Consider the following 24,785-nt stretch of genomic DNA (forward strand, 5'->3'; position numbering starts at 1 on the left):
ATTTGTGTTCTCTTAATTCAATAGTGATTTAGAGCATTTTTATGTAACTGCATATATGTATATATAGACATATATGTAATATATATCTTTGATTTCTTCATTGAAAAAATGTCTTTTCTTTGACCATTTATCATTTGGCATATGATTCATATTCTGATAAATTTGACGAAGTTCTTTATATGTTTGACATATGAGACCTTTATCCAAGTAATTATATATAAAAAATTTTCCTTATTTCTGCTTTCTTTTTAATCTTCAATATATGGGTTTTATTTGTACAAAACCTTTTTTAATTTAATATTATCAAAGTTATCCATCTTATATCTTATCCATCTTATATCTCATAGTGCTGTCTCTTGTTCAAAAATTCTTCTCTTAAATTAAGTCTGATAAGTACTGTGTTCCACAGTCTCCTAATTTGCTTATATCTCCCTTTATTTTTAGATCATGGGTACATTTTCACCTTATCTTGGTATATATGTAAGATATTGGTCTGAACCCAGTTTCTGCCAGACAGCTTTCCAGTTTTCCCAAAATTTTATAACAGTTAATTGTTTTCCCAGAAGTTAAATCTTTACCTTTGACAAACACAAAGTTACTGTAATCATTTACTATGTTTTGTTATGTCTATTCTATTCCACTGACCCACCTTTTGACTTCTTGATCTTTTGTTCTTTCAGATAAATTTTGTTATTATTTTTCTAGCTTAATAAAATAATTTTGTTAGTTTAATTGGGATGGCATTAAATAAGTAAATTAGTTTTGTAGCATTGTCAATTTTATTATATTCCATATGCTTTTCAGTATCTGTCCAAGGACTAATGCTATAAATTCCTGCCCAAGTTTAATTAATGGAAAAGTAATATTTTTGATTTCTGTGCTTTCTCTTATTAAAGAGCAAAAACTTAGTCCCAAATATATTTCCCTTAACAATCAAAAAACCTAGAATTAAATTTATTATCTATATATTGCTCGTTCACTCAATAATAAAATCTGAATACATCTCTTTCTTCTTTCTTTCAATGGTCTTTTGTTAAATTGAATTGTTCAAGTCCTTTTGAAAACAACATGTAAATCCTGCATCAATAAACTTATGTACTGCTATTTTTTTTAACTCATTGGTGTCTAGTGATAGTTTAAGAAAGGACTCTATTGAAAGATATTTCATTGAATTAAATATACTAAAAAATGCAAAAACATGTCAGACATATTCCTTTGTGTGTTTCTTAACATAAATGTTGTTATATATCTCAGTATTACTGCAGTCACAATACACAAATCTCTACCTACTTTAGTCTGCTCAGGTTTCCATGATGAAATTTTTATCTTTAAATAAAGATCTTTGATTAGGAGTTGAACAAGGAATCATAGGCTTGAAGCTCTACACATGTTCTCCTTAAGATTGGTTGTTAGCTGAGGCAGCTAGGTGGCACAGTGCATAGAGGATGGGCCCTGAAGTCAGGAAATCCTGAGTTCAAATGTGACCTCAGACATTTAATAATTAACCTGTGTGACCTTGGGCAAGCCACTTAACCCCATTGTCTTGCAAAAGCAGAAAAAAAGAATGGTTATTAAGGTTTAATTGAAGCCTTTACCAGGAACACAGAGGAGCTACAGTTTACCCATGATGCTTTTACAATCTATTGTTCCATAAGAAGATGAAAATAGATTTATAAAAATGTGAATCATAAAGAATGTTTCTAATTCTGTTTTTCAATTATTTTCAGCATCATCAAATAGGATTATTGAAAGAATATTTTCTGGAGCAGTGACAAGGTAAGAAAATGCCTCAGGGATTTCAATAAGCACTTTACAAATTCTTGTCAACTGAACCATAACTTTGGGAAAGAAGAAAGTGGCAACAGGCAGAACTGTAATAGCCATTTAATAGCCACAGGGCAGTGGTTATGAGGGAAGGTGACCCACTTCTTTCGTAATGAGTATTTTCCTAATTAGGATTTTGAGGTGCCTGTCTTTAGATTTCTTTGTTTTTTGTGTGGTTTTTTTTAGGTTTTTGCAAGGCAAATGGGGTTAAGTGGCTTGCCCAAGGCCACACAGCTAGGTAATTATTAAGTGTCTGAGACCGGATTTGAACCCAGGTACTCCTGACTCCAGGGCCGGTGCTTTATCCACTACGCCACCTAGCCAGCCCACAAGTGATGTTTTTACCCTTTTTTCATTATCTCTTCAGGGTATAGACCCAGTAGTGGTATTGCTGGATCAAAGGATATGCACATTTTTGTTGCCCTTTGGGCATAGGAATCAAATATATATTGAATAAAACAGCCTTTAATTTACCCCATAGAAAATAGAGAAGGCAAAAGAGAGGAAGGAAGGAAGGAAGGAAGGAAATAGTGGTCTAGTCTGCATACTATTTAGCCCTAAAAATGAAAACTAGTTTCAATTTAGAATTTAAAAGTTTTAAATGCCTAAAAATTTTAATTTCTCATTCTTAGCCAATAAGTTAAGCCATTCATTAGAACATTAACTTAAACTATATCTATTTTGCTTATTTAAATATTATTTAAATAAAATTACAAACTTTCACAGAAAAGTTTCTCTGCCTTCTGAATGTTATCCCATTAAATTTATCCAAGATATTGCCCTGAAAATTTTGTGTACATGTTTTTTAAGGGGGAATGTTGTACAAAAAGAGGGAAGGATGAGCTATGCAGATTTTGTATGGTTTCTGATCTCTGAAGAGGACAAAAGAAATCTGACAAGGTATGATTTCTAAATTATATTTCTGTGCTTTTTAACTTCTGTGCTACCTTAGTTTGCTTGACAAAATTTTAGAGTTGAAGCATGCTGGAAACACTGTATTTAGAAGTTACTTAAAAAAGAAACACCCAAACAATATAAGGCAACATAGATAGGACATGATTTTATAGAATTTGACTAGCCATGCTGTTAAGAAGTCACTCAGAAGAGTTCACAAATGTTTCTACAGAAAGCTCTCAATTAGCCATTGGGGATGAAAGAATAAAAAAACGCCTTTGTAAAGTAGTCACTTTGTGATAAGTACTTTGCCAAGGATGCAGGTACATAATGAAACAGTTCTTACCTTCGAGGAACTTGTGACAGGTGGAAACAAAGCACACACAGAATGGTGGTGAGGGGAGGTGGGACCTTTGGGCTGATGGGGATAATGAAAGGAGGTTTAATTGGCCCACTCCTTGCATTAGCAATGTCAATCCAATTTTAATGATGGTTCCAGATTCAGAAAGGGGCAGAGGTGGTGGCAGAGTCCAGTGAGTATGGAGGCAGGCAGTGTGGCTCCTCCCAGATAATGGTCCAAATGGGTTATGAATCATAGCTGGGGCTTGGTTGCCAGAAGAGACCACATGAGGAATTCACTGATCAGAACCAGCCAGGCCCAGGCTAAGTGATCAAATCTCCCAGGACGAAAAGCATCAGGCGGGGCAGATGGCAAAGTCCAGTGGCCCAAGAGAAAGTACAAAAGATAAGAAAGTCATTGGGCTGGAAACATTAATGTATAATACAGATTTTATTTCTTTTACAGTGTATGAATATTCTATTTTTGCTTGTATTGTGTAAAAAAACACATAATTTTAAATATCTTTAGGACCAAAAAGACCAGAAGATGTCAATATTCCATGAAAGTAGATTTTTTTCTTCTATAAAAACATATAAATTACTCATACTTAGTACTCTCAATTAGAAATGATCCAAGGGCTTTAAAATATTTATTCTTCCACATTTGAAACAGGAATATAAACTTTTTAAATTGACAATTATATAAGATTGAAAAATAGACTTCATAATTTGTTGTATTTTTAATAGTTGCCTAATCACAAATAATAAAACATTTTAATTTACTCTTTTAAAAAACTAAATTAAGTTGCTTTTTACTTACATGACTCTCAGTTGTTTTTCCTATAAAACACTGTTCCTTATTTAATGATTCCCTGTTATAATTTTTTAACCTATATAAAGTGATAATAAGTACAAATGGCTATTTTTAAATCTAATAGGATATGTTAAAAATTTTTATTTGTAACAGGACAATTTACTCATATCACAAGACAAAATAGTGTGATTAAGGATTTGCAGTGTGTACAGAAATATAAATAAATGAATAAAGAACATTGAATAACTTAGAGATTGATGCTATAAATAAAGTAGTATACTTTTTGTTACAAAAAAGTAATGTTTCTTTATTTACCAGCATTGAATATTGGTTCCGCTGTATGGATTTGGATGGGGATGGTGTGCTCTCCATGTATGAACTTGAATATTTCTATGAAGAACAGTGTGAAAGAATGGAAGCCATGGGTATTGAACCATTGCCATTCCATGACTTGCTCTGCCAGATGCTTGACCTAGTGAAGCCAGAACTTGATGGTAGTACCATTTTATTGTATACTCTGTTTCTAGTTTTAACTATTATAGATGTTTATATTACCTTTTAAAGTTTCAAAATGCTTTAATATACATTATTGCATTTAAGCTTTACAATAGACCTAAAAGGTAAATTATACAAATGTTAGTATCATTGTTTTATAAATGTGGAAACTGGGGCTCAGAAAAGCTAACTCATGTAATTCAGGTTTACATGAGGGTAAAGCAAAGATCCAAATTCATGAGTTATAATTTTGAACCTATTGCTACTACACCAAACTTACTGAATGCATAAACCCAAAGCAACCCTATGTTGTTTAACTCATCAAATTCTTCTTTAAAGTGTAAGTTTCAGGGCAGCTAGGTGGCACAGTGGATAGAACATTCACTGGCCCTGGAGTCAGGTGGACCTGAGTTCAAATCCGGCCTCAGACACTTAATAATTACCTAGCTGTGTGGCCTTGGGCAAGCCACAATGGGGTTATTAACCCATTGCCTTGCAAAAAATAAATAAATAAACCTAAAAAAAAAAAGTAAGTTTATTGAGGGTAGAGATCTTCCATGATTTCTTTACTAAAGTTAATATTTCTAACATAATGCAAGTTTGTAATCATTTGTAATAAACCTTCTGTAGGAAAAATGGATTTTTTTATAATTATATAACATGTACAATTTTTTTTTTAATTTGGGACAAAAATTTTTCACTTGATAAGCTTTCAATGAAATTACAGACTTTGCTTTTTGCAGGGAAAATAACTCTCAGAGACCTGAAGAGATGCAGAATGGCTCATATTTTTTATGACACCTTCTTTAATCTGGAGAAGTACCTGGACCATGAACAGAGAGATCCCTTTGCAGTGCAAAAGGTATTGTTGTAATTTAATATTATTGCATCCAGCAATAAATGCTAAAAGATCATAGGACCAGATAGAGCTAGAAAATGCCTTATAGCTTTAATTTTTCTTCCCCCCAAAAAAATCTACATTCTTTTAAAAATATTTTAAAATAAAATATTTATTTTTGTTATTCTGAACTTGACCATATATACATAAGAAAAGGAAAAAAGAAAAAAAGACTTTGTGTGAAACAGAAATTCTCTTACAGTTGAGGTTTTAAAATATACATATGCTAAATTCAACATTTTCAAACATGTTTCAAAACTATCCTGAGAAGCCTCTTCTTCAGAGAAGCAGCATATCAAACCAGAGATTGAAGGCACACACAAGACACTTAGATAGGTAGAGGCAGAAGATCCAAGTAAAATATCTCTCATGATAGCAAACTTACATGTTATGAACAAGTTGCTTCAAAAAAAAGTTTGAAAAAAAAAATGCCCCTGATAATATTTTGATTTGTTTTTCATATCTATAGACCTATCAAAGAATTTTTAGAGCTTAACAGTCCATCAACAACTCATCATACAGAAATGGAAGCTAGGGAAAATAACTTTTCCATGATCACACAACTGGTAACTGACATAGACACAAAAAGTAGACATTCATTGTTTTCTTGCCATTTTACTCTATCTAAAAAAATCAACTCACTACCATGAGTGTCACTGAATGCTAAGGTCTTTCAGGCAAGTTTTACACTCTGTTTATATTTTATACCCTTAGGAATGCTAAAAACAGCTCTATATAGATAATAACCTGGGAGTTTTTATGCACAGGTGATGAGCATCCTCCATAATTAAAAAGTGATGAAAAAAAATTGAGTCAAATGGTGAAAATAACTCAACAAGTCCAAGGGTTCTTTTGGGGGGGGGGGGGGTAAGGCAGTGGGGTTGGCCAGTGCTCTATCCACTGCGCCACCTAGGTGCCCCTAGCCCCAAGTTCTTAAAAAGAATACTAGTGGAATGCATTCTTTGACAGTTTCTAGAAACTAGATGTTTCAGTGTGAGTCCCATAATAGAATATTTTTACTGTCTAGGGAAAAACTATTGATTAAATATAGAGAAGCTCATCATCAGAAGACTAGCCACCAAAGAGGATGTTTTTGGTTTTTTAGCTACAGTAAGTCATGAAATTCAAAAGGCAAAAAAATAAGACTCAGTCCTTTATAACTTCTTCCACAGTATTGGGTCAAAAAAGGGAGGGGGTGGGAGGGAGGAGTGAGGAGAAAGGGTGCCAAGAATTACAGTTTTTAGACTCCATGTTAACATGCAACCTTTGTCCAACAAGCAACAAATTTACATACTCCTGAAGGACCAAATCCTTAATACATATCGTTGTCATAAATGAAATTAGAAGACACAAAAAAAAAAGGGGGCAGCTAGGTGGCAAAGTGGATAGAGCCCTGGCCCTGCAGTCAGGAGTACCTGAATTCAAATCCGGCTTCAGACACTTAGTAATGACCTACTTGTGTGGCCTTGGGCAAGCCACTTAACCCCATTGCCTTGCAAAAAAAAAAAGACATAAAAATGTTGGAACCACGTGAAAAGGTGACTTAGAGTTTCTCATCAAAAATTTAAATAAAATGGCTGTCAGAGTTGGTTTTCTGTATTAAAATAGAAAAAAATTATCATATGATGAAACACTGGCTTATCTCACCTTAATAGTGCACACAGTGATTATAAAGAAACTGAAGCAAACTGATTATGAATATAAGAAAGTTCATGTGAATATTCATTGCAAAAGATGAAGAATTTGAGCAATTCTATAAGGAAATAATCTTTTAAATGTAGTTATCAAAGTAAATATTAAACTAACAAAAAGACTAAAAATAAAAAATATATAATTAGAGAATTAACAGTGCAACTTATTAAAACAACCTAGGTATATGAACAAACAGTTCTTAAAAGAATTGAAACTATTAACTATATGATAAGAGTGTTCCAACTCACTAATAAAATAAAATACAAATTAAGATAACCTGGAGAATTTTTTTTATTGTGAGAGTAAGTCTTCAACACATATTTCAGCATACAGAAAAAAACAAGGGGTTTCTGTTAGAGCCTATGAATTTTCATGTACAGTTGTGTGGGGGGGGGTGTAGCAAAACCTTTATTTAATTTCTGGTAATCTTTGCTTTTTGGCCTTTGAAGCAGTAGCAGCTTCCTTCTAGCAGGTCCCTTCATGGTTGGAGCCTTCTAACTAGGTGCTTTGGGGTCCTTCTGCCCCTTATGGCCCTCAGCCTTTTTCATTGCAATCTTCTTGACAGAGACCTTGGAGGCAAATGCCTTCTGGGCAGCTCCCTTCTTAGGAGAGTCCTGGTGGGTGGAGGACTTCTGGTGCTTCTTCACCTCATGCTTGAAAATTCGGTGTATTTTCTTGGCCTTCATGATTTTATAAGGATCAGAATCTGTCATCTTAGCTTTCTGTTCTCTGGCTTCAATGTTCTTGACCATTTTTGTATTGATCTTTTTTCCCCAGACATATTTCTGCCTAGTACCGTGTGGGAACTTGAAAAGGAAACTTGTAAGATACAGACATTTAATTGGCACGCCTGCCTCCAACATGCCACTGTGGGCCATCAGCCAAAGCCCTATTCTGATCAATAACATCAACAGTAACTACCAGCTTGCCCGCCCCAGGCCCAAAGGAAGTGTAGGCCACCTGGCCAATTTCCACAAAAGCTTGAATACCATGTTGGCAGTGCTGAACATTTGACATAATTCTTTATGCTTGACATAACTCTTCGGTTAATGTAGCCAAAAATCACATTGGTTTTTTGGTTGTCACCATCATTTTTTACCTTACTAAAGTTACCAAAAATGTCAAGTTTTTACTTGAACTTTCATCTAGCCAAAACTCAATCTTTCTTTACCCATCAGTAGGTTTTGGAGGGGGGGATTGGAACCCTAGATGTAGAATTTTACAATTATCAACTATTATCGTACTAGATTTAACATATTATTCCAATCCAATGAGATCTTTTTGCCTTCCAGTTCTGTCATCCATTGTAATGATCATTCTCACCTTTCAGTTTTGTTCAGTCTGCAGTTTTGATAATAATGTTTATCTTTATTCAAGCAAATTAAACAGCCCTTCAGTACTCCTTCAAATTTACTTCATTAAATCAATCACTGTTCTTTCTTTTGATAGTCATTGACACTTCTAGATAAACCTAATTAGACTTCAGTCCAATCCACAATTCTCCATCTTAACTTTGGCATATCTAATCTTATTGAAGCAGCTATTCTATTCATTTGTGTAAAGTCACCACATTATTCATTTTCATCAAGTACCATTGACTAGACAGCATTTTACCAAGATAATAATATCATAAGGAATTACTGGAGAGACATCTAGTCCCTCAAGATCTAATTATGATAATCAAATATATTTATAATAAAAATATTTGTACTGAAAAATAGAGAGATGCTTTAATGTGAATCCAGCCAAAGCTGAATTAAAGATAAGTTAAAGGGGCAACTAGGTGGTGCAGTGGATAGAACACCAGCCCTGGAGTCAGGAGTAACTGAGTTCAAATCCAGCCTCAGACACTTAATAATGACCTAGCTGTGTGGTCTTGGGCAAGCCACTTAACGCCATTGCCTTGCAAAAACCTTAAAAAAAAAGAGTTAAAAACTTTTGTTTAGTCAATAAATTCCTTCAGAGGATAAGTCAGTACATTGATGGGTCCATAATTTCACTGATTTGATACTTACTCCAAAGATCTAAATTACAGCCTACCCAAACTTTTTCATCCTTTGAGATTCTCAAACACAGCCTCTCATAAATTTTCCACAGGAGATCAAATCAACATACTAGGAACTTTCTTTTTTTCCTCTTGACTTTGCAAAGATTTATGTAGTTCACAAGCTGTTCTTAGGTTATATCCATAGGTCTTCTATATGACCAATTCCATTTCCATTCACACATTTCTGATATCTCTACAAAGCCTTTTCTGCACAGTTCTTCATTGCCAATATTTTGAAACCTATTCTCATTCATCATGTACTTTTCTATTACTGTTTGGTTGACCTACATCATTAATCCTTTGGAGTCTTTGTTTTTCCATGACTTTTCACCATGAAACATTACTAGAACTATACAGATGTTTAAAAAAAAAAGATGAGATTTGTTTCAGGATGGAGCCTGGGGTCATTAAAAATAACTCTCTTGTCTACTCTTTGGCCTATATAGCTGAAGATGCAAACTACTTTCAAAATTAACACATGCAAATTTATTTGATGAACTTCAAAGATTATTGCCAATTTAACAAAAGTCATCTCTATAAAAGGCTTTATTTCACCCCTGCATGGCCAGTCTTTTGGCAGTAAGCTCTCCAGGATACAAATAACCCTGGAGCCTCTCAAAAGTGTTGAAATGTTGCAGTTGGCGAGAAACAGAACATGCATTCTACTGTCATGGTTCAGTAAGAAATATTTTTATCCTTTTTCCAGTTTATTTGTTTAATCCATTGTCTTCAAATTTTGCTTTCTCTCAGCTGAGGAACATGAGGACAACCAATTAGAAGGTGAAACTGATAAGTAATTCTTCTGATGTAAGAAGAACATTCCTAACATACTGTTAACGTGTAACATTTTTAGATGGATAATTTTTAATTCTAAAACACATTCCAATATACTTTTTAGTTTTCATCATGAATGCTTCATCTAAAATTTAATGCATTTTTGGTCTCTTTTCTTTTAATCAGGATGTTGAGAATGATAGCCCTGAACCTTCTGATTGGGACAGATATGCTGCTGAGGAATATGAAATTCTTGTTGCTGAGGAATCTGCTAATGAGCAATTACAAGAAGGGTAGGTGGGATTCTCTCTACGTTTCAGAATTTTTTTAGCTATTTCTCAAAATATGATCTCATGACAAGCCCCATGTAGCTAAGGCCTTCTTGAGATTCAAGGCAGGCAAAGTATGGGGAGGCTGTGAGGATGGCAAGGAAGTAGGTAGTTTATTTTAAGTACCTCCTCCATAAAGCATAGGTGGGGCCTGCCTTCATTTAAGTAGGTCTGGTGCTGCCCTTTCTGCTCTATTACCTCTAGAAACTCAACCAGAATCCGAGTTTCCCCACCATGGACATTAAGAAGTCCCTCCCATCTTCCCTACCCCTGAGGCTTTCCCCAAGACTTTCTGTTTCATCTCTGTCTTTACCAAGGTTGTCTCCCATGTCAGAAATGTACTTCCTCTTTTATCTTCACCTCTTAGAATCCTTAATTACTTTTATTTCTCAGTTCACTCCTTCATAGAGGAAACCATCCTGATCCTCCTCATTGTCAGTGTATTCCACAATCAATATTTATTCATCTCCTTCCTGTGCCAGATACTATGCAAAGGATACAAATACAAAGAATCAAGCTTTCCATATTCACACTGAAGCTTAAGTTCTAATGGGAAAAACAACAAATGGATATAAAAATATATAACCTAAATATAAAGTCAAAAATCAAATGTATAGAAAGTAGTTAAATACAAGGGAGTTTGGGAGCAAGAGCAGAAACAGATGGAAGAATCAGGAAAGGTTTCATGCAGAAGATGGCACTGGAGATACTTCTAAACTCTGAAGACTCTGGGGCAGAGATGAGAAAGCACATTCCTGTATTGGGAGACAAAGGGAAATGGAGTTTTGTGTCTGTGAGGAACAGAAAGAAGGCCAGTTTGGTTGGATTACAGAGGGGAAACAACATCTAATAAGACTGGAAAAATAAGATTTAAAATCTTATTTAAATTTAAAAATTTTAAAAACAGAGAAGTTTATGGTTTATCCTTGGTGCAAAAGGAAGCCAGTGGCACTGGTTGAGCAAGAGCAAGAGTCATGGGAACAACTGCATCTAAGGGCAGTTAGGAATATGTGAGGCAGGCTAGTTCAAGAAAATATTTGTGACCAGTTGGGGAGACTGTTTCAATTGTCTGGGCAGGAGGTGGTGAGGTTCTACATTAAAGTGATATGTGAATGGATAGAAAAGTTGGATGCAAGATATGTTGTAGAGGTAGAAACAACAAGATTTAGAAACAAAATGGATATGAGATGGAGGAACATAAGGCCAGGAACATTCTAAGACTACAAACTTGAGACTGGAATGATGGTAGTATCTCTGAGAGAAATAGGGAAGTTTGGAATAGTTTAGTTTTCAACATGTTGAGTTTAATATGTCTCTAGGACATCAAGTTTGACATGCCCAGTAGGTAAATAATGAGCTGGGACTAAGGACTAAAGTTGAGGGGAGAGACTGGTGCTGGTTTTTGTCTGGAAATTATTGGGTAGGAGAGAATAGTAAACCAATAAAAGCTGATGAAATTATCACAAGAGAGAATATAGAACAGAGATTCTTAACCTTTTTGTGCATCACAACTTCTTCTGAGAACAATATTTTTAAATGCATGAAATACAAATAAACTCAATTAAATTGAAATAAATTATTGAAATGCTTCTTAAAAATAAGATCCTGATTCAACAAACCCTAGTAAAGAAGATTAAGAAGAGTTCCAGGATAGAATGCTATGCACCATGTGATTGAGTCACCAACAAAGATGCAGAAAAGATAGTGGATGGAAGAATCAGAATCAGTGATGTCACAAAAACTCAGAAGAAAGTGGTCAACAATGTCCAATGCAGCAGAAAGGCCAAGAAGGAGGAGGCCTGAGAAAAGACCATCACAACATGGCAATGGAGATCATTGGTAAGTTTGAAGAGCAGTTTCAGCTGAGGGATGAGATGGAAGTCTAAAGAAAAGAAGGGGCAGCAGCAAGTGGAGATGACTTTTTCAAGGAGTTTAGCTTAGAGAGTAAAGATACAGGACAAGAAAATGTGCATCAAATTCTCTTGTTCTCTCCAATGTATCAAACTATGGTTTCTGTATCCTCAGTGCTTTGTACATTGCTCAGTCAATGCTAGTTTCATTGAATTGAATCTACTAGTTAATCTTCAAACACGGTGGATTACTTAACCCATTCCAACCCTCTCAACCTGTCAAACTCCTGTCCTCCCATTATTCTTCATATATGGAGAGTCTCCCCAATGCACTGGAGACATTCCTCTAAATTTTTAACCTTGCATGTTTTCCAAGAGAACATAGTGGTTATCTTTTCCTACCTAACCCCTTTTTCAATCTTCTTTAAAGGATCTTTTATACTACCTTTCTTCTTTTACAATTTACTGAAGCCCTCTCATATCCACCCTAGTTTTTTTTATATTAAATAATCACTTTTTTCTCATACAAATTTTTTCTCAAGCAAAACTATAACTAAATATTTACATAATTTTATTTTCAAGTGAATATACATGATTATGAATTGGGAAACTAAAGTACAAAGAATCGGATTTTTCCAAAAAGCCAATAGGGAAGCTAGAATTTAAAATTGGGCATTTTAGTTCTCCCCTTACATAAAATAACGGTTTTGATGAAATTGTATTTTATATTCAAATGCATGTTCTTCTGGAGTGTCATATTTCCTGAACTACAACAAGATGGAGTGTGAGATTCAAATCAAGGACAAAGTAGGAGCACATGGATGGGATAATGATTGAACACACTGTAGGATCCAAAGATAATGAATATAAAGTCAGGAATAACAAGTACGATATATAGATAGAAACATGAAAAGATCTGCATGAAATAATTCAGAGTGAAATTGGCAGAACAAAAGGTCCCCAGTGACTGCAGCACTCTAGATAAAAAGATAACTGGAAACTGAAATCTGAGCAACCAGAAAAACCAGTAACAGTCCCCAAGTCAATGAAATTTGCCCCCCTTCTTTTAAGCAGAAAAAGGGGCACTGAATAGGCAGGATATGTTGTCATTCTCAGACAAGGTCATTGTGTCAACTTTTTGCTTGTTTTTGTTTTAAGAGAAGGAATGAATTTCATGCATCTATGATATGGAAACAGAAGGCATCAACAGAACTTTCTCAAAAGCAATGGATTGGGGGTTCCTTAAGACACAGGGAAGATGGTGATGTGGTGTGGATGAAAGAAGCTAGACTTGTACCCAGCATTTACAGCTTCTAGAGTCTGTCTTTTGAGCCTTATTTCATAATACGGCTTCTTCAGATTCCATATTCCAGCCAAATGGGACTCCTGGTCATTTCTTGATGACATTCTACTTTTTCTGCCATTTCATACTAGCTACAACAGACTCAGTATGTCCACTGTTCTGCCTGTTAACCTCTTTTTCCTTGAAGGTTAGTTGCTATTTCTTAAAAAGGCACCTGAGGGCTAGAAAGAAGACCACCAGCACTATCTGGCCAGTCTCTCCTCTCAGACTTTAAGGACTCAAGAATCTTGGGAATAGTAGTGCCCTCCCCCACCCCAAACCAGGAAACCTACTTCTAGCCCATTGCTCCTGTGGAGAAGGGGCCAGCCATTCCAAACCACTGCCAACCTGGCCAAAAAACAACTGTATTCCCTTAAACTCTGATGGGTACAGACAGCCCAGGACTCTGAACCCAAGAACATTACAACTTTAAGCCCACAGCCTTCATCCTGGAAAACAAGTCCCAACAGAGATGCATCTGGATGGATAGTCACAGCTACTCAGATCCTTTCTCTTCTGAAGAAAAAGTTCTTACCAACAGAATGAAGTGTCAAATAGCTCAACATCATAAATTGCTCTGTAGAAATGCCCCCAGGGGATACCCAGGATTCTATAATTAGTAGCAAACTAGCACTTGGGAAGTGCACTGTTCATTCTAGTCCCCTCCGATGTTTCTTCGTGGTTTAGCCTCTCCCACATACTTCCCAGTCTCTCATTCTCTCTAAACTGTAAACTCCTTGTTGCCAGACAAGTTGTTTTTTTTATTATTATTATTAGCACCTAAAAAATGCCTTATGTTGGTCTGTTTAGCTTCTAATAAATAAAATCAACAGCCTGGTTTTATAGAAAAACCATTTAATACAGGTCAGACAGCCAGGTTCTAGTTCCCCTGCCACTTGTAAATTATGTGACTTTGAGAAATTTACAGTTGCCACTGTAGGACTCTTTTCCTTTCCACAGCAAACTTTCAGGAAAGGATGTTAATACTTTAGTTTTTCACTTCTCAGCAACTTCAAAATTGGCTTTCTTCCCCAATAACTGAAACTGCTTTCTCCAAGGTTACTAGTGATCTCTTATTGCTAAAGAACAAATCATTTCTCCATCCTCATTCTTCTTGACTTCTCATTCTAAATGTATTCCCTGGGATTTCTTGACATGTTGTTCTGTCTTGGTTCTCTACCTCAAACTGAGCTATCTTGATATACTTTGTGGGCTCGTCATCCATGCCCTTGCCCCTTTTACATGGGTTTTTGCCAGGGCTCTGTCCTTAAACCTTTTCCTCTTCCTTATTGCAAAAAATAATCTTCCCCCTCAAAGAGCTTATGCCATTCTCATCCCCTTATTAATGTATTGTTGATGGAATAACATATTCTCTGTTGGGGCAGCTAGGTGGTACAGTGGATAGAGCACCAGCCCTGGAGTCAGGAATACCTGAGTTCAAATGTGGCCTCAGACACTTAATGATTACCTAGCTGTGTGGCCTTGGGCAAGCCACTTAGCCCCATTGCCTTACAAAAAACCTAAAGAAATAAAAATATATTCTCTGTCATTCTGAAAAGTTCTTTGGAACCATGTCTTAAAAGTTACTGACCTTTCCATCCATACCTATAGATCCTAAAGTCTGTAGCCCAAAAAGATAAAAGGGAGAAAGGAGCCAAGTATACATAATAGTAACTCTTTCATGGTGGAAAAGATCTGGAAATTTAGTGAGAGAGTAGCCCACCAATCCAGGGGAATGGGCTGAACAAATTATGGAATATGAATATAATGAAACACTACTGTGGTGTAAGAAATGATGAAAGGAACAATTTCAGAGAAACCTGGAAAAAATTGTATAAACTATTGTAGACAAATCAGGTGAACAATTTATACTATAACACTGCAAATACACTGTAAATACAAAAATATTAAAAGAACTCAGAACAATGTAAATAAACAGACACAATTGCAGAGACCTAGAGATAAAATATACTTCCCACTTCTTGGCAAAGAGGAGACATACACAGGGTGCAGGAGATTTTTTTTTTTGGACATAGTGAGGGCATTTGGACATTTGTTTGCTTGACCGTACATTCTCCCCTCCTAACTGGAGTGAGAAAAAGCTGTCAATTGTTTTGAAAAAATTAGGAACAGTTATAAGATAGTTGCAAAGACATTAGGGTTTGAAAAAAAATGAGTTCGTTTTTGAACTTATTGAGTTTGCTATATTAAAAGGTAGTTAGTGGGACTGTAGCACCTGAGGGAAAAAGAGGACTGGATACATACATCTGGGAATCATCTCTGTAGAGATCACCAAATGCCTGAAAGATGTTGATCTTACCAAGTGAAATACTACCTAGGAAAAAGGGCCAAGACTGAGCCAGAGGCCATCATTACAAGAACCAAAAAGAACCTAAGGAACAATTGAACAGTAGAGAGGGCAGAGTTCCAAAAACCAGAAAGAAGAAAATTCAGTGTCAAATGCTACACCAGTCATTAGATTTGGCAATGACCTTGGAGAACTGTTGCTGTTGATGGAATCAGAAGCCAGACTGTCAAGGCAGGAGTTTGTTTTTGAGGGACTGAAAGGGTATTTATAAAGGCATTTGTAGCTTCCTCAAGAAGCTTAGCCATTAACAGGTCAATAAACACTTATTAAGTAACTACATAAAATTCTAGAAAGGAGAAATGACTACCTACAATACAGGAAATGAGTCTGTTAAGGATTTGGGGGAAGGGGAGAAACATGGGCATGTTTGAAAGCATAAATAAATCAGGAGATTGAAGATTAGGAAGAGTAAGTCCTACATCCAATGATGAAAGGATAGGACAGTCAAGAGTCAGATTTATCAGTGTGTGACAATTGGACAAGGGGACAAAAGACTCAAATGAAAAGGACAGTTTAAGAAGTTTGGGGGATTCGAGAGAAAAGTTACTTTGCACTGGTTACAACCCAAGGAGTAGAAGTGCTGGAAGTTGGAGTGGAAGAGTTAGAGGCATAAGGAAATGTAGAATGAATAGAAGTGAGGATCAAAACTTGTCAACATGGAAATAAAATATTGCTGAATGATATGGGATATGACCACCCGGACAGAGTTGTGGGAATTAAGCAGATTAAGGAAATGAGAAATTGGGAGTGCTTGAAACATTCACTTGCAGGTTTGATTCCACCTAGGAGGAGGGAGGAGTAAGGCTAGCACCATATCCATGAAGGAAAGAGTATTTCCTAATGGTAATTTACCTGCCACCAGAATCTGAATCGGGTTGCCACTGGGGAGCCCTACAGAGCGACTGGCACCAGCACAAATGCTTGACCAATTAAGTTTAATGTGTGGATTGCTAAAAATCTCACTTTCTGTATGCAGTACAAGACTAAAATATGGTTTTCAGTTTAATTCTGGGGATGTTTAACTTGAAGAAAATAATGGACATAACAATTCTAACTATCTGAAGAGTAAACCATGTAAGAGGAATCAAGGTTTGTTCTGCTTGATAAGCTCAAGAAGAGAGAACTAGGGAGTTGGTGCAGGGGAGGAGCTCTGCTGTGTGACTCTGGGCAAGTCCCTTAACCCTGACTGCCTCACCCCCCACCCAAGAAAAAAGAAGGGAGAACTAGGAGTAATGGAAGAAGTTGTTTAAAAATAAAAAGGCAGTTTTATTCTTGAGGGACACTATTAAACAACACTGTCCATAAATGAAGTGTGATGTCTCAGAAGGCAATTTCCTCCTCATTGGAGATCCAATCCTCAAGCAAAGGCTGGATCAACCAACTTGTCAAGTATGTTTTGTAGGATTCTATTCAGGTAGAAGTTGGGCTAGGTGACCTTGGTGTTTCTTCCCAACTCGGATTTTGTGATTCTGTGGAAAGAAATAAAGGGAAAGAGTCAAAGAAAGGTCTATATACAGAAAATAGCCGAGTTACAAGAACCACCCATCTAATAATGCAAAGAAAAAGCATGGTCAGGGTTTAGCATCTAAAGTTAATCTTTAAAAGAGTTTAACTTTCCCCCAGCCTTCATTACCTTCAGGCTATATTTAACTCTGTCTCCAATCTGAGTCTCTTTTGATGGTACCTTTACTACATTACCCTCCAGCACCACACCAATTTTGCTTTTTTTTCCTATTCCAAGATCCTATCCTAAATCACCCCTTCTTGAAACCTTATTTGGCCACAAAGCTTAGACAAAATCAGAGGCTTGGGCTACTGGAAATTCACATTTTCCTTCATTTTAACCCCCCCCCCCCAGCAGCATTTGATCTAATGTTCATTTCCCAATATTCCCTCCCACAACACCCAAGAAAACATCCTTACTCTCCTCCAGCAATGATGGCCTTATCCTGAAACTTTAATGCAGTGTGATCAGCATTAAATTTGCCTCCCAAGTCATGTTATCATTCTGTATTGCTAACCACTTAACTGGTATTCTATATCCATCCTCTACTTCCTCTTTTTGTGCAATTCAAGTTTGTTATTCTTTGCACATGTATGCTACTTTTGAGAATTCATTGCTTTCCACACAGCTTTTACACTACATGTGTCTCTATGCAGCTAACTTCACTTACAATCTTTTTTTTTAGATGACACCTAGATCTTTACCTTAATATGTTTACCCTCAAGTACCTTCCTTTTCAAGGTCATCATCCACTTTGTTTAAATCTCTTGCCATCACCCTATTAAACAGCATGCCCTTTCTAGTCTTTTGGGTTCTCTCCAATCCTTCCTCCACACAGTTGGCCAAATTGTTATTCCTAAAATATGTATCAAACCTAATCAAAAGCCTTTTGGTGACTCCCTATATAATCTCTAAATCAGACTTCAACCTGGCCTGGCATTTTAGACCCTCCAACTCTCATCTTGAGTCCAGATATTATCTCTTTCTCTCTAGAAAATAAAAGTGCTATGCTTATGTTTAAATGACATTCATGTTAAAAACTGAACTCAGAACTTTCTCCATTAAAAAAAAAAAGCTTTCACATATCCTTAAAAAAAATTATTTTAGGTTAAGTGTCTTGCCCAAGGCCACACAGCTAGGTAATTAAGTGTCTTGAGACCGGATTTGAACCCAGGTACTCCTGATTCCAGGGCTGGTGCTTTATCCACTGTGCCACCTAGCCGTCCCTAAAAAATTTTTAAGTCATTTTAAGTTGTTAGGCCCTATCTGCTTCCTAACTATTACTGAAAGAAATTTCTCAGATATATGTAACTTTCTTCTTGTTCCCAAGGCCAGTTTCTCAGTGCCTCACAACTGAACTACTGCACCTAATCCCTAACTAGTTGACCAAATATCTTTTTTGAAAGTCTTCCCTTGACCCATGATAAGCACTTTTTATGCATCAGTACTAGTTTTTTTTACGCTTGTAACCAATTACTATTTTGACACCTCTGAAACTAGCAGTTCCCATTGTTACCACTAGGTGGCAATAGTGATTACCTCCTCCCACTCCAAAGACAATTAGTCTGACCACTAATTAGCCTTCTTTCATTCTCTTATGACTTTCTTTTAAGCTAGTGATTTGCCACTAATACGTTTTCACTGGCCACAGATTTCTTACCAGCACTTGAGCTTTAAAGTAATATCTACTACTGTTAAAATTCGCCTAGGGATGCATATTGAAAGTTATACTATACTAAGCAGCACATTGTGTAACCTGGGGGTTTCTAACTGTTTGACCCTAGGAAAGTCATTTAAGAGTCTTTTCTAAGCCACGGGATGATCTTTAAGGTCTGATTCAGATCTTAAAATTGCCAGGAAAAAAAAGTCACACTCAGCCTAACAAGTAATTGTCACTTATATTCTATATCTAAACACACACACACACACACACACACACACACAAATTCAAACTGACTCAAAAACAGCTGTAACCTGAAATTAGTTCTAATAAAATGTCCTCCTTATTATGTAGTTATTAAAAAGAATACTATACCCTAACAGCAACATGGGAGTGAATGATCAACCTTGAAGGACTCACTCATTCCATCAGTGCAACAATCAGGGACAATTTTGGGCTGTCTGCAAAGGAGAGTGCCATCTGTATCCAGTTAAGGAGCTGTGGAGTCTGGACAAAGTTCAAGGACTATTCCCTTTAATTAGAAAAAAACAGATATCTTATTGTCTGATCTTGTTACCTCTTTAAGGATATGATTTCTCTCTCATCACACCCAATTTAGATTAAGGTACAACATGGAAACAAAGACTGACAGATTGCTTTCCGTCGGGCGGGGCGGGTAGGAAATTGTAAAACTCAAATAATATCTTTAATAAAAATAAATTTTCAAAAAAGTTAGAATACTTCTAAACACTAAAGCAAGGGCTCTGTGGTGTGCATATTTCCCACTAAATGAATGTACTTATTTTGCTATTTACATCAAATTTACATACAAATTTAACATCAAAAATTGTTTTTGTTCTTACAGCTCCTTTGAAGAATATGAAGCAGATGAACCTGTTCCTCCCTCTGAACTTGGAAGCAGAGAGGACAAAATAGTCATCTCAAGTCTTTCAGAGAAATGTGGAAAGCTTCACTCAGTAGATGAAGAGTAGCTGCCAATCCCAGTGAAGCCAACACACATGTACTTCCTCATGGAAAGGATATTTTGTATACTGCCACTTAAAATCTTTCATGTCTGTAAATGTACAATTGCACTGGATTAACTTAAAATGTTTTTTTGTGCAATAGGTCTGAATGCAAATTCTAACGGGATTTTTTTTGATTTCCCTGACAGCTATCAATTTTCAAATGAATATTTTTACATCACCACTAAAGAGATGTTAATTGCATGCCCTTTTAATATATTTGGGCTGTTCTGCACATAAGTGCTCAAAAAATATTAGGTAGTATCTATCTCCCATCTTTTTTCACTGTGTCTCTCGATAAACATAGTTAAGTATGGAAAGTCATACTAAGGCATGAAAATTAAACCAGTGTAAAATGACTGACTCAAATTTACTTTTCCCCTGGATATATAGTGTTTCAAAGGGATTTCTTTTAGTTAGGAACATGAACTAAAAGTACAAAGATCAGCTTACTCAAGCGTTGTACTTTTATAATTAAAAACCAAATGGTTAAAGTTCCTTCTGCCTACTAACTACTAGGAGTTAAAACTCTTCTTTCAAGTTAAGTAAATTTCTTTCCCCCAGGTCATTTGACTGAATTAAATGGTAGAAGTAAAAGCCAAGATAGCACCTATAATTTCCAAAAAGGAAAAATTTACTAAAGATATGCGCACAGGAGTCTTGATTCCTTGAGAATAGTATCAATTTATACAACTAACAAACAATTATAACTGGAGAGAAAAATGAGAACTGTTGAATTAGAATCTAACAATTTTACCTAGAAATGTCCTTACCCATGTTTTCTCTGGTGGGAAGAAGTCTACTTGAAGACATCAGGAAGCTGACTCCTACTAGGATTGATTTCTTTCAACATGAATAAACTTCTTTAACCACAACCCACTTTTTTAATTTTCTGGATTGAACTTTCATAGGAAAATGGAATAAAAACTTAAATTCTTTTCATATAGAAAAGCAAACCTAGGGGTGGCTAGGTGGTGCAGTGGATAGAGCACTGGCCCTGTAGTCAGAAGTACCAGAATCCAAATCTGGGCTCAGACACTTAATAATTACCTAGCTGTGTGGCCTTGGGCAAGTCACTTGACCCCACTGCCTTGCAAAAAAAACCTAAAAAAAAAAAGCAAATCTGTATTTGTCCCCTGCGAAGGCAGAAAGTAGTTGAGATTGGGTTGTGTTCACAAGAAATGTTCCAAGAAACCATGCCACCAAATTCCACCAATATCTAATATTTTGTCTTACCTTGAAAAAGTAAGTAATGATGAAAAATTGGAACACACTTCAATAAGAAGTCACAGGTAACTTTTTTTTTTGTTAAGATAACTTCTGCCAAAAGATTTTTTTTCCTAAAATTTCTGCCAAATTTGCTAGTGGAAACCAAATTTAGTTTATCTTCTCACCACCCCCTCTTTTGGTGAACAGTCAAATGAACAGTGAAATAGTCTGGGCAACAATGAAGAAAAGGACCATCCATCCAGGGAAATTTAGATCACTCAACCTTTGAAAAATCACCAATTCCTTATACTTACCTAAGAGTAAGGATTCCAAATTCTTTAGATGCTAAAATCTACCCTTCATGTACCAGAAAAATGAACTTTCATAAACTTCCCTAGAAGGAACTCAATAGGGAAAAAACCTGTGGCAACCTAAAAACCCTAGGATTTGGGCTTATTTTCCTGATACAATTAATTGCATTTACCACCTATAATCCTGTTTTTTTCCAGCAGAAAAAAAAATCAACTATTTTTGATCTTGCATGGTATGATAAAAGGCAATACTGTTTTTTTTTTAGAAATTACAATGTAGTATAGATGATCTGACATTCATAATGGCCTATACTATTTCACTTAAGACTCAGGAAAGAACAAAATTAAAACTCAGTTCTGTATTTTAAAATAGGACAAGCTAGGTTTTTCTTGTCTTCATTTGGCCTATTTTGTTTAACTCTGATTCTCTACTAAATTCCCCATGTTTTTAATATGTAATTTAGAGCTTTTTCATTTTATTCCATAAGGTAATGTGTGTGTAAAAACACAACTGTTGCCAGTGCCATTAAAAATTACAAAAACCCACCATTTTTTAAACTAAATTTTTAAGGTACTACAATTTATAAGACTCTCAAACATTTTTAGATATATTCAATTATCTGAGAGCTAATTTAACAAAAAAACTGTAGAACTAGATAGTATATTTGACTATCTGCTGCAGAAATCATGCTAACAATATTATCACATTATCCAGAACTAGCAACAGCATATCACAATTCCTCAATACCTCCTAATGGATACTTTCAATGTTATTTATTATAGTCTTAATACTATGCAACACAAAATAAACTTCAAGAGCATAGCACTAATTGCTATGAGACAGAAAATTAAAAACAATTTTATGGCTGTATTCCATGCATCTTATCCCATTTCTTTGTATAATATTTGAGTAGTGTTTACAGTGGCTAAAGATATAATCAATTAAGTTAAGTGACTTGTGCAGACTTGGAAGACTTGTTGGGACGGGGTAATGGGAGGGGTGCATGGTTTTTATCTTTGATTCACTTTGTTTTTCCCCTTTTTGAAACCAAATAAAGGTATGTGTATGTATGTGTGTATATGTGTGTATATATATGTGTATATATATGTATATATATGTATATATATGCCAAGATGAATCTTATTTATCTAAAAGTAACCATAATGTCTTAACTTAGAAGTCACTTTAGAGGTCATCCAAGTGTAAACTATACATGCCCTATCCTTTCCAAATACCCCTGGCAAGTGGTCTTTTCAAACTAATGGAGACTCAATCATTATCCTACCTAATGGGACAACTTCATTTTTTCGAGATGGCTCTATATAGTAAAATGTTTTTTCTTACATTTAATCAATCAGCCACTGGTAATTTAACTCTGCCCTGCTTAGGATCCAAACAAAACAAATCCTCTTCTACATGTCAGCCAAGTGCATATATATATTTACTGCAACTGCTAGCTTCATGTCTCCAAGTTGCTAATGAAAAGGCTGACAAAAAAAGGTCTGATGATGATCACCTCTTATGGTATTCCATGAAATGTTCCTTCCTTAATGACAGGTCATCTGAATTTAAATACACCTAACTTTCATTTGGCTAAGAATCTTTTTATCTTACCCACAAGGATATCATATTGTATCAATACCTTGCTGAAATTCCAAATTTGTATTAACAGGCATTCCTTTGATTGATTTAATCTAACTAAACTAATAAAAAGGAATGGAAGAAAGAAAGTCAGAATAGCACAATTTGTTCCTGAGGAATTCATACTGGAGCATACTTACTGATCATTATTCTTTTCCCTATGTGCTCCCAAACCATTTTAATAATATATTAATACATTTCATTTTGCCAAGAATTAAACTCAAAAGTTTATAAACAATCCACTGTCTTCCCCCTTTCCTTTTTTTTCAACTTTACTATAATCACACCCAACAATTTTATAAAATGTAGCAATCCTATTGCAAATTATTTATTTCATTGGGCAAGTATCTTACCTGTTAATCTCAGTGGTATTTAGGCTTAAAATACATAATAGTTTTCACCATTCCCCTCCATTTCTAATTTCTTCTAAGTTCTTCTGATCACACACATCTCCATTCAAATGAACATATACTCAATTCTGAGTCAAGTACTCATTTTTCTGTGTGTCTAAAATCCTGCCCCAGAAATGTAAGGAAATGTTATTTACCCTGTAGACCATTTTTAATTTAGGAAGAAAGTATATCCATATTTGAAAAAAATGTTTTTAATTTAGAGTATGTTACCCTAGATATATCAAATTCCCTTAAATCTTCTTCAGAAGTTTTGTGAATGCAGTTTTTAAAAGTACAAAGTGTTGTAACACATTCAGTAATGTAACATTTTGGAATTATCAATTTCTAAATCTAAAGCACAGTATACTGTGTTTTGATGTATCTGTGTGCAAAAACATGGAATACACTTCTGCCTACTTTTTTTCCTTGAACTCTACTTTTCATCAAGTTTTGAAGTGTATTTACTACAGAAAATGTCTTACCTCTTTTGACTTATGACTCCTACTAGAAAATCTACATTGGAATTTGAACTTAGGCTATTCCAGCCAGATAACTTTTAAAATTATGAAAGTTCCACCTCCAAGCATAAAAATAAAAATTTGAGTTAATATTCCTCACAGGATAGCAAAAAGAGAATAGGATGTGACATTGTAAATTAATTGTGGCTGATAAAAGCAACTTAATTCTGATTGTTTCAGATCTTCTTAAACAATTTCTGACATAACTTGGGACTCTTCAGTAGTTTCTTTTAAGCCATTAGTCAGTCTTAAATAGTCATAACAAAATATAACCATTAAAAAAGATACAAGATGTAATCAAATGGTTGTTCCTTACATTTTAGAAAACATTACATGCATACCATCCCAGAGCCCTCAACATTCTACAACATGAAATTAGAAAACTAACATTTATTGATAAGACTTAGGGCATAATACATATTTCAAAAAACGTGGCAGTGAGAATACCAGCATAAAAAAGGGAAATTTGTGTTAAAAACAACCTGAAATCATCATTTTCAACATTACACAACAATCAGAGGTCTCACATATTCATGGTTTCCACATTTTCTAAATTGCCACCATCCCATGCAGCAATAAATAGGAAACTAAGGTAATCACATTAAATTTGGGAAAACAATCAGGTAACTCTGAATTTAGAGTTGTAACATCAGCTGCATTAAGAAAACCTAGGGGCCTTGCAAAAATATCCCAATTAGTCCATTTCTAGCATTTTCTTTGCAATAATCATTTCTGGAATAAATAATAACTAATTTACATTTTAAGTTATAATCATCAACTCATGGAAGTAGTTTCTATGATATGGCAATTTTTGGTCAACACAAAATTATTACAAATTTTGACCAAATACATTTTCAT

The 24,785-nt window shown here is 35.2% G+C and overlaps 1 protein-coding gene and 1 pseudogene across 2 annotated transcripts in view; one reads left to right on the top strand and one right to left on the bottom strand.

Moving 5' to 3' along the window:
- Window positions 1-23,573, top strand: part of PPP2R3A (protein phosphatase 2 regulatory subunit B''alpha) — a 147,897-nt gene extending 124,324 nt beyond the window's left edge. The window contains exons 9-14 of one of the 2 annotated variants that reach the window (XM_074214829.1): window positions 1,728-1,776; window positions 2,635-2,724; window positions 4,190-4,365; window positions 5,110-5,228; window positions 9,964-10,070; window positions 19,696-23,569. In XM_074214829.1, coding sequence (XP_074070930.1) covers window positions 1,728-1,776; window positions 2,635-2,724; window positions 4,190-4,365; window positions 5,110-5,228; window positions 9,964-10,070; window positions 19,696-19,822 — 668 coding nt within the window. In that variant the 3' untranslated portion in view covers window positions 19,823-23,569. Of the gene's footprint in view, window positions 1-1,727; window positions 1,777-2,634; window positions 2,725-4,189; window positions 4,366-5,109; window positions 5,229-9,963; window positions 10,071-19,695 lie in introns of both variants that reach the window. The other variant, XM_074214830.1, reaches the window with a different exon arrangement.
- Window positions 7,240-9,856, bottom strand: LOC141507301 (large ribosomal subunit protein eL14-like; annotated as a pseudogene).
- Window positions 23,574-24,785: the final 1,212 nt, after the last annotated feature.

Source organism: Macrotis lagotis, chromosome 1 (genome assembly GCF_037893015.1).
Source record: "Macrotis lagotis isolate mMagLag1 chromosome 1, bilby.v1.9.chrom.fasta, whole genome shotgun sequence".
Classification (NCBI taxonomy): domain Eukaryota; kingdom Metazoa; phylum Chordata; class Mammalia; order Peramelemorphia; family Peramelidae; genus Macrotis; species Macrotis lagotis.